Raw genomic sequence first — 15,898 nt, 5'->3', positions numbered from 1 at the left:
ACTGCTGCCACCTGAGTCCTGGCACACTCTGAACAGTGATTTGCATCAAACACACACTGCTCATACAGACAGAGTGACAAGGGAATTCCAGAAACACTTCACTTTGGAGAGCAGGGATCTTGATGAGTTTTAGATAACCCATGACAAGCCTACCAAAGTTTAGGTTAAAAGGGCTTTAGGAGAGCATGAAGTGAAAGGACAAGCAGTAACACTGAGTTATTTGGTAGCACTCAGAGCTGCTGGGAAGCAGAGTGTTCTGTGCCTGCTGGCTGTACCCTGGCAGTACAGCACGTACACAGCCCTGGAGTGCTGTGCTGCTCTGCAAACACACAGCTCTGTGTTCAACAGATGCCTGGAGAGCATGATGGGAGCAGGATTTCTTCCACATCAACTTTTTGCTCTGGAAGTCTTGGATAAAAAGAGTAAATGTAACATTTCTAGGGCTCTCATGGGCAGCTGCAACCTCCCATTTTCTGGGTATAGATATGCTGAACCAACTCTTCCACCTAATTAGTCACATTCAAACCCTGATCTGATTAGAAATCTGATTTTTGGAATGTCACAGGTTGATTTTTGATTATGTACTTTTCTGCCTTGAATCCAGGCAAGCATTAGCTGCATTTGCAGTCTGAGGCATCCTGTTATTGAAACTATTCCATTCTCAGTTTTGTTTTCTTCTTTTGTTGGGTTTTTTTTTGTTGTTGTTGTTTTGGTTTTTTTGGGTGTTTGTTTTTTTTTTTTAACATGTATGTCTTTTTTTTTTTTAACCAATTATGCTCTTCATACCATATCAGACAAACTAAAATAGATTTCTGTGTTATGAAACTGAGAGCAGTTAGGCCTTTTTTCTCCTTAAAATGATCTAAAATAGTGTCAACAGTCTCAATTCCAGGATTTTCTGAAGAGAAACACAGTTCAAAAGATTACTGTACTATTGTACTGGTATCATTAGAACATGAACTTTTAGCAGATACTTGCATCAGTTTATCATTGATGGTTGTAATTTCAGCAATGCTTATCTGCAGTAGAGAGATGTAGTAAGAACTATAAGCAGAACACAAAATTTAAATGAAATCCATAACCTTTCGATGAAGTACAGCTAGGACTACAGCTTTGTGTTTTGTTTGTGTGCTTGTTGTAATTTAAAGAGAAATATTCTTTCACAAACACAGGTAAGTTTCCCACATCTGATGACTGAAGTGGACCCAGTATTTGGAGAGGAAAATCTAAAACATTAAGATTTGGGGGGGAAAGGCATTTTTAATTACTATTTCAATTACTATTTTGGCATAGCTTTTTGTGGACTACTTGAGGTAGGAAGTCTTTGCATCTCTTGGATGTAAAGAGAGACTCAGATCCCAACCACAGTGGTTAGAGACAAAAGCTTTCCCCACAGAAGCTCTTACACTCAGTGATTTACCGGGAGCCAGCTCAGGTAAGCACATCCTGCTTACCTAAATTCCTTCTACTGCCCAAAACCATTGTAGTGATGGATTTTAATTTCTCAGATGAAGCCCCCAGGTACAGCCACAGAGTAACTGCACACAGCTTTGCCTCTCTCACTCTTTTATTTCTTGATTGAACACACTGAAGAGCCCTAAAGAATCATAAACTTGGTGCCTTGTAAAGCTGAAGCACAGCAAGAGAACAAGGCAGTGCCTTTACGGCCCTTTGCTGAAGACAAGTCTGTAAATCTGTCCATTTTGCTCTCAGCTGTCTCCTCATTTCCATTTTTGCTACAGCACCAACACAAATATTACCCAAAGCTTCAATAAGATCATTTACATGTTAAACTGCTTGGCAAGAGCAGACCAAGGGATGAGACTACACTGCCCCTGAGAAGGGGCAGAAATGAACAAAACAGCCTGGGCCAAATGCTGACTGAAAGTTATTTGTACTGCAGTCTACTTTGAAGCATTCTTTCCTGAAAAGCTCTTGAGCAATATTTTGCTTTTGTATCCCATACACAGAGATATAATTCAATTATGGTGTAACTTTTTGCTCAACCTTACTGTTAAACATGACTTTTAGTATCCACATGGATTGGGAAACGGTTAGGAGAAAATTAACCTGTGAGTGATTAAAGTACTTGGATTTCTCTGCTTGGACAGATATCTGATTTGGCCAAAATAGGGTAATTTTTTTAAACTGCTGTGTAATAACTGAAGCTGTTTATTTCAGAAGACTGTAAGGTAATTCGATATACAGTACATTTTTAGAGAATTAAATGCTTAAATTTATCAAGACTATCAGCCTTGCCATAATATATTCTAGTACTAGAGTAAGAAATTTTTTCAATCCTAATAAAAACACAGCTTTGCCTGGTTTGTAGAAGTAGTATTATATACAAAAGAATACCATATCCATTGCCATTTCAATAATTTATAGAATCAATGATTTCAATTATAATTCAGTTTCTGGCCTACAGACTGTCTATTTGATTTGAAAATAACTACTGTTGAAAAAGAGCACCTAGCTTTTCTTGGCAAGTTAGAAGAAATTTTATTGTCTCTGAGAAAGATCATAATTTGTTTGCATGAGCTCTGTAAAAGGTGTTTAAGGGAACCTTTCCACAGCCTGTAGCTTGCAAGAAATAAATCAGATCCAAAGCTTACCCCTTTACCCCTGACTTACTATTTATCTGTTGAAATGAGCATTCTTTATAAATTTTTATTACCCACTCACTTTAGTGATTTTCTGTAATGGTAAGCATAAAAAGTTAAGTTCTAGGATTAGTGTCTGTCAGAACTGTTTGAACATAGCAACATAATGCCCTTGCATGACATTTTGGTCAGAAGAGGCACAGCTTTTGGGGCTTAGTTAATGAAAAAATATTTTCTATTTATGGCATAAGTAATTGGTTTACCTATGTATCCTTCTCTATTTGACTGTTTGCACTGCACAGAAATACCCCAGTTTTGTTCATAGGCCTTGGCAGCATTACCCTGATTTTTTCATCACAAAAGGAAATTATTTAAACTCTAAATGAGTAATCATTTAAAGTATTGTTACATGAAGTATTTGACTACTGAAATGAAGTTTACATACCTTATTAGGTACCTCTCTGGCAAAATTTACCTATTGTATCAAATACTGAGTTCCTTCTATAAATAAGAAAAGCATTCCTATTATGTTGCACGCAATGTCACTGGAGCCCACAGTAGCAAATGTAACTTCAGAATTATAAAGTACTGCTCATGTGAAAAAACTATCTACTGCAAATAGCCAGTTTGCATACTGTGCACAGATTATACAAAAAAAAAATCACCAAGGCAAGACAAACACTAGACATGTGTTATACATGTTGTCATTCAACAACTGCTGTCTAGCAAACTCATGAAATTATCAAGTCACCAAGATTTCTCTAAGTGCTGTTATTACAATTTAAAAAAACCCTCTGCAATGGGTTTTCTATATATTATTCTATATATATTTTCTACATATTATTATCAAAACCATAAATGTTTTTAATGGTTCAGTAATTCCATAAATGAAGCTGGAAGCTCCTCTGCTATTGACAAGGCAGAGTATTTCTAAGATCATTCTTCTGCATGTATTCTAAGACAGGCAGCAGGAATACAAACATCCAGGTGGTTATCCAGTTACCAGACATTACTGACAGTCCCAACACAAAGACAGACAGGTAAACAGAACTACTTCTAAGAGCCACTTCTTAAATTAAAGCCTTATTTCAAGACTGTGAGCAAATTTGTCCTTTATTAATCAGATTAAATCTAATTGGTTAATTTTTACAAAAGACTGTACATAGGACTTACATGATGCAAAGGATCTGTTATACCTATTATACCCATGTTTTGCTGATCTGTGATAACCTATTCAGCTGGCTATTCATACCACAACCGATCTGTTTTGCTGCTCTCTCATTACACCTGATGCATTTCAGCTCTGCAGTGTGTGAATGACTGCACATTCCTGAGAGAGCCTGCCTTTCTGCATTCATGACATCCTCATAAGTTTCAATTTGGATTAGTATATGTCGTGTTACCACTCGCAGGACATGATCATTTCATATCCCTTGATGGTTCCAGAACAGCTTAGCATACACCACTTTTTCCCTGGTCAGAGAGTTAATGGAACAGAATGTCATAAAAATAACAAAAATCATTCGCAGTATTACAGAGGAGAAGCTTTATGAGCAAGCAAGCATTTTTAGTATTTGTAGACTTTTCAAATTAAATGCCTTAAAGAACTACACAGCTCAAATGTTGCAATGATGGTAGAGATCACTTTCTTTAAAAAAGTATATCCAAAAATATGGAAATTTTCAGGGATTTGACCATTGATGGTCATTTAAAGGCTAGCAAAATAAAACAGTAATCCTGTTTCAGTGATTGAATACTTTCATACTCATTTTTCATTTTTCTTTTAGCATAATCCTCACAAAGAAGTAAGAACTGGTAAACCTTATCAGCATTAACAAAAATAGGCTCCTGATAGCACAGAACATGAAGCTATGCAATCTAGTGTTAAATCTACTCATGATATTCCATTATTTCAGCTACCTTTGACTTATTTGCAACTTTCTGAATAATTTCTCTGAAAACAGACTAAAGTTCCATCATGTTTGTTAAAAGTAGACAAACCCCTTTTACTGTAAGGAAATGAAAAATCCATGTTTGCTAAATTATGAAACAGAACATATTAATTAGAAAGAAATTATGTATGAGTAAGCTTAAATAGAAAAAATATACATATAAGGAGAAAAATAAATTAAAAGAGAGACCTTGCCCACTGTACTGCTAACGTATGAAGATGATACAGGAAGTACAAACCTCTTGGGATACAACCATGCTGTTAAGTCTGTTTAATGGGAAGCAGGAAGAGGAAGAGGGATGTACACAACAAGAAATTAAAGAATATCTTTCTTAGAGGGATTTTAAAATTAAGAACAAGAAACATCTTCATTGCAGTTTATAGGCATTCTGCAAACCCTGTGTATTTATCCAACACAGAACAAGCCACCTGGTTAAGTTCCTGTGTTATTTCCTTGTCAGGAATGTAATGAAATTACAACACGTGATAAAGATGCTGCTGCCAGTCAGTCCTACACTGCAGATAATTCTCTCCCACAACAAGCCTGGGAAAGGGGCATGCCATCCTGTTCAGATTTCAGGGAGAAGTATGAAGCAAAGGAATACATGTGGTTCAAATATTAACAGTACTTAGATGGTAATACTGGTTATTTTATTTCATCCTTGACAGAAGAAAAACAGTATTTTTATTTCAACACACTGAAAACCACGTATTGTGTTTTACCTCACCAGTTTTCATGGAACATTTCCTGCCCACTTTCTGTACACTGTGAGGAGAATGAATCACTGGCAGTCAGATCTTATTTTGACCCTTCACTTGGGCAGGGCTGAAGATCTGCTCATGTAGAAAGAAAAGATTTAAACAGCAAGGAAGTCGCAGGTCAGACTCACAATGTTCCAGCAAGGGCTGCAGAGAAATACTGTGCACAGATTGCCCAGTTATACCTGAGGTGAACATCTGCTTTCCCAAAAGCTACCCTGAAAAATGCTAGCAAAGTTTTTAAAAAGCCTAAATAAAATATAGTTATGGTCAATTGGACATTATGTGCATTTTCTCATAATTGATGCTACTGATAACTTTTACTTCATACAGGATTGTTAAATAGTCTGTCTTTGGACTTTACCATTTTTACCTTCCTTTATTTTATTTTTTCTCTGACTGGAAGATTCTATCAATCTCCTATTATAACTGGATTTACTCTAACTTTCTGACATACAAATCTGAGGGATGCTATACACTGGAGCACACTAAGATGGAGCCATTCCTTAACATTTGGATTTCAGGCAACTCAATTTCAGTCTTAATGTCTGTTTCATGTATACTAGCTACACATTGCATGAAAGTAATCCATGCACTTCTGCCCCACAACAAATAAAATGATAGTCCCTTCATTATTAATTTCAGAATTTTTGTTTCTTTTGTGACTATTTATTTAGATCATCTTGCTTGGCAAATTGCAATGAGACTTTTAATCCTTCTGCTTAGTCAGAATTTAATTAATCTAAAGTCTTAACTCTGCATAAAAGTTCTGGACTACTGCTGCTGGAAAACAAAAGTTTCAAAACCAAAATGTACTGAAAAATATATATTTTAATGCATTATAATGAAGTTGCTTTAGGAACTACGGTGGTCTTAATGAAAAGTGAATGAAAAGAAAAGCACTGAACTCAATGGAATTGCTGGAATTAGTATGTCAGGATGAGACCTGCAGTCAATTCATGTAACAAAGTAAGCTAAACAGGCATGTCAGAAACACTGCTTAGCTGGAAGCACAGCATACATAGAATAAAAGGCAAGTGGTCCTTCAGCCCTACCAAAAATGCCAAAGGAAAATAAATACCTGGAAAGTTCATCACTCTGTAAAAACATTAGCAATTTCACATCATGAGATAATACAGTATGTGTATAACAAATAAACCAGCCTGTGCATTTGTAAGTAATCTAACTAAAAATGTTTAGCCCTCTTATGCTCCAACTTCTTCTTATTGCATTTTGCTTCCTGTTAAGCAATGGAGTCAAATAAACAGGTCTTAGGGTCTGGCTTTATGTATTAAAGGTAAAATGACAAAAATTCCCTTAAAATGCAGATTCTGAAAATCAAGTTCCCTTGGTCACGAGAGAGTGAACAGAGAATAAAACAGAACTGGAGCCACAGCAGGGTGGACATACCGTCAAACAGCCCATCAGGCTCTGCTCAAACGGTCTCTGGAAGGCTCTGGGGTCTCCACACCAGTCCAGGAGCTCTGTTGCTGCATTATGGAAGTTTGCTGGGTTCTGTAAGTGCTGGAAAGGGAAGGCAAAGCACATGGTAAATAACATACACGAGGGCTGACATATTCCTTTCTACATCACTTTATTGCAAAGTCTGGCAACTAGGAACAGCACATAATTCAAAAGCAAGACTTTCAACTGCACAGTGAATGCAGAAAATCCTGCTTCATTCTTATTAATACTTACACCATTCTCTGACATGACTTGAGTTAGAGACAAGCTGTAGCTGAAATACCAGAGCTCCCCAAACTCTCTCTCCACAGCACCACTTCTCCCACCTGCAAATCATAGTGGATTCCACTTGGAAACCCAAATTGTCTGAGCCCAAATTAAGGGAACTTTTAGTCTCAGGTTCAATGTCTTTGAGGTGTGTTTATGCCCCACTGTTGGGACATAGCAGCACAGCACCTTCCAATAATCAAGATTCCAACCTTTGCTGCTGGCCAATGAGGCAAATGTGACAGACTCAGAAATGCCAGTGCCAGGGAGAAGCTGTACCAATCCCTTCCAGGAACCTTGGCTTCACTGCTTGTGACATCATTATGAGCAATTAGGGTGATCAGCTTCAGGATCATGAAAAACTGAGGGCTATTTCTTAACTGAAAATGCTTTCACATGCCCAGAAGGCATGCAGACATTTCAGAGGGGAATTCTACCTCTCCTGAAGAGGGTGGCAGGATTTTGAAAGGGGAAAAAAAATAAATCTGATTTTGTTTTGAAATTTGCATCAGCAACGGATTTTTTATTCTTGACTACCACACTATGTCGCAGACATTTTTTCATAGAAATCCTTTCTTTGGGATTTGTTCATCTTCTGGGAAGCTGAGGCCCCAGAAGAAGAATGTAAACAATTGTTATCGGCTGGTGTGGAATGCAACAGGTGCAGCGGTGATTGGTGTTCTGTGAGTGTTTGGATTTGCTGACCACTCACAGGAGAGTTTGTCCTTGCTTTCTGCTGGACACAGAACTTTGTTATTCATTCTTTTCTATGCTATTCTTAGGTTAGCAGCCTCTGCAACTTCTCTCTGTATTCCTTTTAGTATAGTTATAATGTAGTATATATCTTATATCAATAAATCCATAAATCAATAAAGCCTTCTGATCATGAAACAAGATTCTCGTCCACTTCTCTCACCCCTGAAGACCTCATCAGGTCACTGTAATAACATTAATTTCTGCCTTTTTACTGAACAATAGGAAGTCCTGATTTTAGAGGCACTTGATAAACTTACCTATACTATTGTTCACACTGTCATCCCTCACTGTCTACATTGCCAAAGTATTCCAAAATTTTAGCTGGAGGAGAGGGATGGCACAGAAAAGAAGGAATTCAACTTACTACAGTAATATTGTTACTAAATTCTCCAGTTCTGGTGATGGTAGATGTCTCAGTGAAAACTCCAGAAACAACAAGAATAGAGAGCATTTAGGAATTGTTGGGTTTTTTTAAGTAGTGGTTTTATAATTCTTGGAATTGCTGAGAAAAATATGAAAATTATATGAGTGTTTTATCTGGGAGGCACAAACCTCAGGGGCATAATTTTTAAAATATATCATTACTTTTAAATCAGTTACATAATTTGGGAAAACATGACTGCTCATTTCTAAGCACCTGGATCAACTATAATGTTCACAACCTATTTTTTCTCCCTTCATCCCCTCATGCCTGAGTAGCTGCATTTATTAACATCATGACAAATGAAGGGAAAAAAAAATTCCTGCCATGGCAGGTTTTCAGGAGTTCCCAGTCTGTGAGCTTTTGGACCACGTTCCATTAGATAATTCTTATTCAATGAACGCTCTTGGTCAGAGGCCTTGTTCTAACAAAGGATGACTGACATGCAGGTCATGGATTTTTAAAATAGCAGAATTTAAAAAAGCAGAGAGGCATTGGGCAAAGTGGATTTCTGCCTCTGCTCTACCAACATGAGTACAGCTCACAATACCAACCAGTGAGAGCTTTACCCAGGCTGCATTTCAGAATTACATCTCTACCTGATCATATAATTATTGGTGGAGGAGTCAAATGAATGTGTATACAGATGAAAGGCAAGAATCCAAGTGAGTAACATGTAAGAAGCCATATTGTAAGGCTTCATGTAAAAAAAATCCCATGAACAGAGCCAGTAGTTTGGGTTATGAATCTTCCAAGTAAAAGGGAAAAGGATTCCTTTTTGAACTCTTCACTTAAACCACCAGAGAAGTGACTGCCTGACACCAAATCTCTGAGTGAATACAGCTCCTTCCACAGGCCACTTTGATCTGCAGGGGAAACAGAAGTTGCTTCAAACCTCTCTACAACAGCATGTGTAAGCTCTGCTAATATCAAATACACTATTTCCAGAAGGCAAGAGAGGCACATGAGCTGGTGAACAAAATGCTGAATGCCTACTGTACTGATAGGACTTAGGTCACAGATCTCTCAGAAGGGAAAAAATAGCCCAAACCAAAACCACAGAAACAACATAAAGAACAATTCACTGAAACCTATGCAATTTTGTATGTGAAATAGTTTTTAGTAACTCTTCTCTCCTTGTGGGAAAGGAAATGAATTGAGAGCCACCAATCAAAAACCCAAGTAAGAGCTACATGATATTTATTCCCACCAGTGTTGCTGCTTGCCAGACACACACATCTTCTGCTAAAGCTCACAATGAAATTTCACCATTGAGAAACACACTGTATGTGAATGAGAACAATTTTTTTAGATACAGGCTAACAGATAGAAAGCAGGGCACACCCTTATCCACATGCTGTATTTTCACTGTAGCACCACATAAGGGTAATTTGTACTTATCATGATAACACCACTGAAAAGCAGTATTTTTTTCCTAAAGTTTCAACATGTACTAAACTTGCACTTTGCTATGGCAGAAAAGGCTACTTCTACTTGCCTGTGCCAAGGTAGTTGTGACCTCAATGACTTGGTTTTAACTGTTTGTTCTGCAACCCTCCAGCAAGTTACTTCACTGCATCAGAACTCATCCCTGAGGACACAATCAGAACCCACATAAATACAGAGGGGATACTGAAATCCTGACTTCCTAAATGCAACTGCCCCACTGAAACTTGGTTGGAAACTCACTGGGCAAGACCATCAATTCTGTTAGTTCCATCACAGACTAAAATCTCCAAACAAAACACAGGAAAAAGTCAGAATACCAGTGGGTCCTGCCTCTGTGCAGTGGATTTGACTAGTTTATGGGGTGAGATAAAAATTGGTCTTAAGAGGACACTTCTTGCAATGTCACACACAGTTCTGTCTGAGTCATATTTCTCACAGCTCTCTGACTTTCTAAATAATTTTAAATTCAGGTTTTCTTCCAGTTTTTCACATTCAAAGGCTAAGGCTACTTTTGTGCAAAACAAACAGAAGATCTAGCATGAACCAAAGCATGAAGGCAGGTGCAATTCCTTCCCTCAGTTACATAAGAAAACATTCCAAATGCCTGCTGTGATTTTTATTTATTGACAACTTAAACACTGTATGCGGAGCAAAAAGCTTCAATGTCACTCACATCCTCACAACAAAAAGCCTGCCTGAGAAGAATTTTACATCTACCATACTCATCGAGTGGGAAATAAAGAGATATTCTCAGTTCTCAATCCAAGAACAGAAGTATAAAACAAAGCTTATGCCAGATCCATCCATCAGCTTTGTTGTGAAGCATTTTACATGCATGGCTCTATCCTCTTCAACTGAAATTATTGGCAGCATTCTGAAGAAGCAAGGCATATGTCTGAAGAGTCTTGTCTGAAACTGTGCTTCTTGTAAACAAGGGAAAAAAAAAATCCACCTCATTAGGAGCTGGTTTAGACAAACATGACAATGAACCAGATCTGGACAAAACTCATCTTGGTGTATCTTCAAAGCTGCTAGTGAAGGGCCACCTAACAGCACCATGCTTGCAAGCAATGATGTTTTTAGCAAGTGGAGAGGATTTGTATGAATAAAATCTGAAGCAAAAATGAACAAAGCCAATGAACTGAATGAAACAGTTATTTACCAGATTGCTTTCAGTATTATTTGCTTTTCAGAAGACTATTAGAGAAACATGACAATTTCTATAATTGAAAAAAATTAGAAAATTTTCAGTCTAATAATTTATAATACCCCAAATCTAATATTCTCTTAGCCTGAATAGAACAGAAATCACAGGAATACTTGATGCATGTGAGCATATCATTATTGTGGGGATCACCAGGTGATGCTCTGAAGAGAGAGTCTGAGTCTCAGAGTCATATTTGATCTTGCAAGGGACCTCTTGCTCTTTGTAGCTACTCAATTAACAGTCTGGTGTAGGGGGATAGAGAGAACAGCAGAAGACTTGGCTATCCATTTTACTATCTCCAAAGAAGAGCGAACTGTACCAGCAAAGCCCTTTTCTGAGGACTGCTGACATTAGAGCTGGCTTTTAGGGAAGATGGGAACATCTACTGCTGCTCGTGATCACCTCTGGCTTAAACGCTCTATTTACCTAAAGAACGGATCACCTTTGTAAATTTGTGTGGACATACAGGCAGAGGATGCAGGTACAGTAGGACCCAAGTTCACCAGATTCCACTGCAACTGTCTGTGTGCCCACTCCATGGTTTATTGCTCTGTCATGTCCTGGGGTGAGGGCAGCAATGCCAGTGTTTAGAGTTACATACAACAGCTGACATGTGGCAATTTTTGGTCCCAACGTTTCAGAATACAGCCACCCATTGAAATTGTTACTCCCTTCCAATCAAACAATAATCAGAAAGTCTTGATATACAATAAAAATTCTGCAATGGGCACAAAAATATAAGCTTCATTCCACATATGAATTAAAAAGGTATATATAATAAAGATCTTACTATTTAGAAGGATACTAAAGCACAACTGAGTATTCTCTGGGTGGGTGGGTGAAAAGTGGGTGAAAACACTTCCTGCAACCCAAGATTCAATATTATTTTGGAGACTGAAACCAATTACCCACATTGAAACATGGCAATGAAGATGACCTTATCTTCTCCAAATATAGAAGTCTACAACCCTTCTCTACACTTGTGTACCTTAGAACAGTCTAGTAAGCAATGCAAGAATATCAATCAAAATTAAGAACAATTACAAAGGTTTAATATTATCTCACATCAAGAAATGCTAACATGATGGCAATGGTATGGAAAATGAATCATTTAAACATGAAATCCATATGTTCCTCTTTGCTGCTATAGAAAAAAAAAGTTGAATTTCAATTTACAAATGACATCTCTAGTGGAGAGTTTTTTCCCTCTTTTCTGTGGAACACATCAGACTGAAGGCAGAGACCTAATTTGCCACAATTTAACCTATTCAAAATGAGATGTCATGCAGTAAGTTTTTGAGCAGCAAACTGTTTAACTATGCTAAACAAGTTATTGCATTTATTTACGTGATGTCACAGCAAATTATGAAGGCTGACTCAAGTTGTCTGTTTGTTTTGCCGAGTTACGTCTGCTCTGTGTCTCACTCCTTGATTTAATTGAACTGCTGAAGATAATATAACTTATCACACAGACATTATGCCATGTTGGAGATTCTAGGTTAATTAACAGTAGCCTACAGTCACTGAATTTCTCACATGGTTAGCCACTTGGACCCTGTCTACTGTCTAGCTTCACTAATCAACGAGTCTGGGAATTTTACATCAGCGACACAAAACACTGGCAACACAGGAAGCTTTTCAGTGCACAGAAAAAGAGAGCACAGAGAGATGTAGGTAGCCTTTTCTTTGCTCTGAAATTAACCCTTTCCTGCACACCATGTGGCAAGGCTGCACGCTTGGCAAACATTCTGGTCCATCAGCTGGGGAGAGTGAATCCAGGAGGCAGCTGTTCTCCTGCAGGACAGAAACTCTGGGCTGCTGTTCCACAAGCACTGGGGGCTGCCAGCCCTGGAAAGCTCCTGCCTCCCTCTGCCTTCTCCTGCCTGCTCCCCTGCCCAGCACAGGAGGACACAGGCCTGCCTGCATGGTGAATTAGCCCCATTCTGCACTAACAACCTGAGCTGCCCTGGCCCTTCAGGACGGCAGGCAGGGCAGGTCCTTGAACCTTAGCCCCAGCAGGGGAGGCAGCAGCAGTGGGAGCCATTCCAGGGAGGCCCTTCAGGAGCCCATGGGAATGAGCACGTGTTACAGCACAGCATTTTCCCATACCAACACTAGTCTGAAGCTGACCTAAATCCTAGGACACATTTGTTGGTGATGCTTAGTCTTATGGCAGGTTGCGGCTGTGAGCTTCCTTGCCCAAATATGCACTTCCAGCATTCTCAGTGCCTCAGACCACACTTGCTGTTCTGACTGTGATCTAACCTCCCAAATGCAGACTTTCAGTCACCAATAACAGTGAGATCCCTTATGTGGCCACACAATCATTAGACCTGACTCAAAGAAAGTGGCAGCAAACAAAAGGTAGGGCTGGGAAGGTACCAAGACTCTGCTCTCAGCAGCAGCTTTGGATTAAACGCATGGCGAAACTTCTCCCAAAGGTGGAGCTGTATCATCAATGTAAAAGGATGACACAGTTAAGTTCACATCATAAACACTCCTCCTGCCTCACAACACCCTCCTTAAAAAAATAACTGTACTTTTAATAATTTCAAGCCAGATAAATATTTTGTTATTAATATTCCTCATTATTTTACATAAACATAATGTATACAAAGAAAGGTGCCAAAAGGAAACACGGATTTTTAGTGTTCTGATACTGTGCATATGTACTCTTGAGGTAATGCTGAGACTTCAGTCAAGTTTAGACAGCAGGTAGGTATATAAAACCAGCACAAAGTCCATCTCTTCCAAATGATGAGGCCAGATACTCTGCATGACATAAACTTTGTATACATTTGAAATGCCTGTGTACAACTCTGAGGTTCACATGACCTGACTGCTGTTTTCAGCTGCAAGCATGCAGGTTTTCAAGCCTTGCTTGACAACAGTGGAAATTAAAAATCTCATATGGTTGTAATTCTATGAATTTAATAACAAAACCGGAAAAGCATCTATCAAAATTGATATATAAAAGTAGGTATACTCAAAACTATAAATACAGGACCTATAATTCCTTTGGAGCTAAACTGATTGATAATATGTGGTGAAGGAGCTGACCTGTTTCCCTTGTGGTGATGGAGCTGATTCCATGTCTACAGTACTTTTCTAACTCTGGTGTTACAAAAGAGTATGGTGTATCTCTGGAGTATCTCACTCTGACCCTTGAGCTGGGATTTGGTGGCCAGGTGCTTTGGCAGATTCTGCCAGGCAATTCAGACTATTTTTTGTCCATTTTAATGCTCCATCCAGACATGTCTGCAGTCAAGTGTAATGAAAATGCACTAATGTGCTGAAGCAGGGTAAATAGGGGAGTAGGGAAGAGCAGCACCTGGAAGAGAAAGGGCAGAGAGAACTGGCAGAGGTTACATGCCCTTCAGCTGAAACCACTGGGAGCAGAACCACTGCGCTCCTGCACGTGGGGCAAAGGGCACTCAGCTCCCAAAGGAAAACCAATCACCTCTCTTAGGACTGTAAATAGGATTCCTGGTCAGACACCCTTGACAGAGCACAACCACAGGGACACACAGCTGGTCACTCTGTTACTCAGTGCACAGGTAACTGCTGCCAGACCTGAATTTGATGCCTCACTCAGTGCCATGAGACCTGCAAATCAGTGAGAGCCATTTGCTTTAATACACTGATTGAGCCTTTATTACTGCAAACCCTGAGCAAGCTCTGTGAATGAGCCCAACCATGAGCCTGTCTCCCTCCTATGCAAAGGCCTCTGCTTCAGATCCCCATCCACCACTGGCTGCCAAGAAAGCTCCAGGTACAGACACAGGACAACACTACCCAAGAATACACTTTAAACATAAAAAATGACATGACCTGAAAGAGGTGGTTTCTCCATCTTTATTTTTTTTACTGTCAATAGTGATTACCTTGCCCTATCCATAAGCAGCCATACTCAATATATTAAAAACTCATCTGCAATCAATATTCAAAACAAATGGTCTTTTTCATGAGGATAGAGGGGAGCATTGAGCTCTTCACTGTCTTTTGGGAGTGTGATTTTTGTTTATCTGGATATGAGTATAGATAGTTCAATTCTCTACAGTCCTTTTCAATATCAAAGACTGTTTTATTTAGCAAAAAATTAAAAGGCTCAAGCTGTGCACTTTGCATTCAGATAATCCCCCCCTCCCAATTTTGTGTTTGTGAAATTGAGAGATCCCTAATTAATAGAATTATCTTGCACTTACATGGCTCATTCCATTGGAGGTTTTATAAATATTTTATTAGGCTCACATTTTGAGAGGCACTAGATATATTAAGAGAGAGAGAGATTAAGACCATGTTAGCCATTCCTACTTATGAAAAACAGAACAGAGTCACCTTTGCCCCCTTTGTCCTTTGCAGCTTCTTTTTCAAAACTAAACACATAGTGAGCAATGACCAGCACCTCTATCAGATGTTTTAACATCAAGAAATTATTGTGCAAGATCACATGCTAAACAAATGAGAAAAAGAAGAAATAAAAAATATGAGCATCACTGAACTGAAAAAACCCCAAGCTGTTCAGTTGTGAACTGTAAGGAAACAAAATCTATATTAATGCTGATTTTAATTGATGCTTCTCTGATATACTTTTAGTATAAAGTGTGTGTATAATTCAGTATTGATTGCAGAAAAGGTGAATGCCTGGTAATTGAGCAGCCCTGTTCTGCTGCCTGGATCTCCTGTGCCATGAGTTTTGTGAGGATGACTGCACACCTATAAGCATGTGCTGGAGCAAAGGAAGGATACAGCAACCTTGGTTTGTCAATTAGTTTTACACAAGGGTAAGGAATGGATTTAACATCTGATCCTCAAGAACTATACACAGAAGCCAGAAGAGTTGAAAGAATCATTCCTTAACTGCTGATCAGAACTGCAACATTGTCCTCCTTTCAATCTACGTAACTGCACTGTATTTATGATATACTTTGATAAACCTTTATGTTAAGTAAGGGAACATGCAGCAAATTAAACTCTTTTAGTCACAACCTACTGTTCCACCCACCCTCCCCTGCTCAGCA

The 15,898-nt window shown here is 38.7% G+C and overlaps 1 protein-coding gene across 5 annotated transcripts in view; it reads right to left on the bottom strand.

The window, feature by feature from the left end:
- The window catches only part of ZMIZ1 (zinc finger MIZ-type containing 1), a 333,497-nt gene that overhangs the window by 127,366 nt on the left and 190,233 nt on the right, over positions 1 to 15,898 (bottom strand). For all 5 annotated transcript variants that reach the window (XM_054277262.1, XM_054277265.1, XM_054277264.1 and 2 more), the window contains exon 5: positions 6,724 to 6,837. In XM_054277262.1, coding sequence (XP_054133237.1) covers positions 6,724 to 6,837 — 114 coding nt within the window. The remainder of the gene's footprint in view (positions 1 to 6,723; positions 6,838 to 15,898) is intronic.

The sequence above is a fragment of the Melozone crissalis genome, unplaced genomic scaffold (genome assembly GCF_028551555.1).
Source record: "Melozone crissalis strain CALT ecotype California unplaced genomic scaffold, PUWL_Pcris_2 ptg000019l_1, whole genome shotgun sequence".
NCBI classification, from domain to species: Eukaryota; Metazoa; Chordata; class Aves; order Passeriformes; family Passerellidae; genus Melozone; species Melozone crissalis.
Note: the sequence above shows the minus strand (reverse complement) of the source record. Positions and strands in the feature narration are given on the sequence as shown.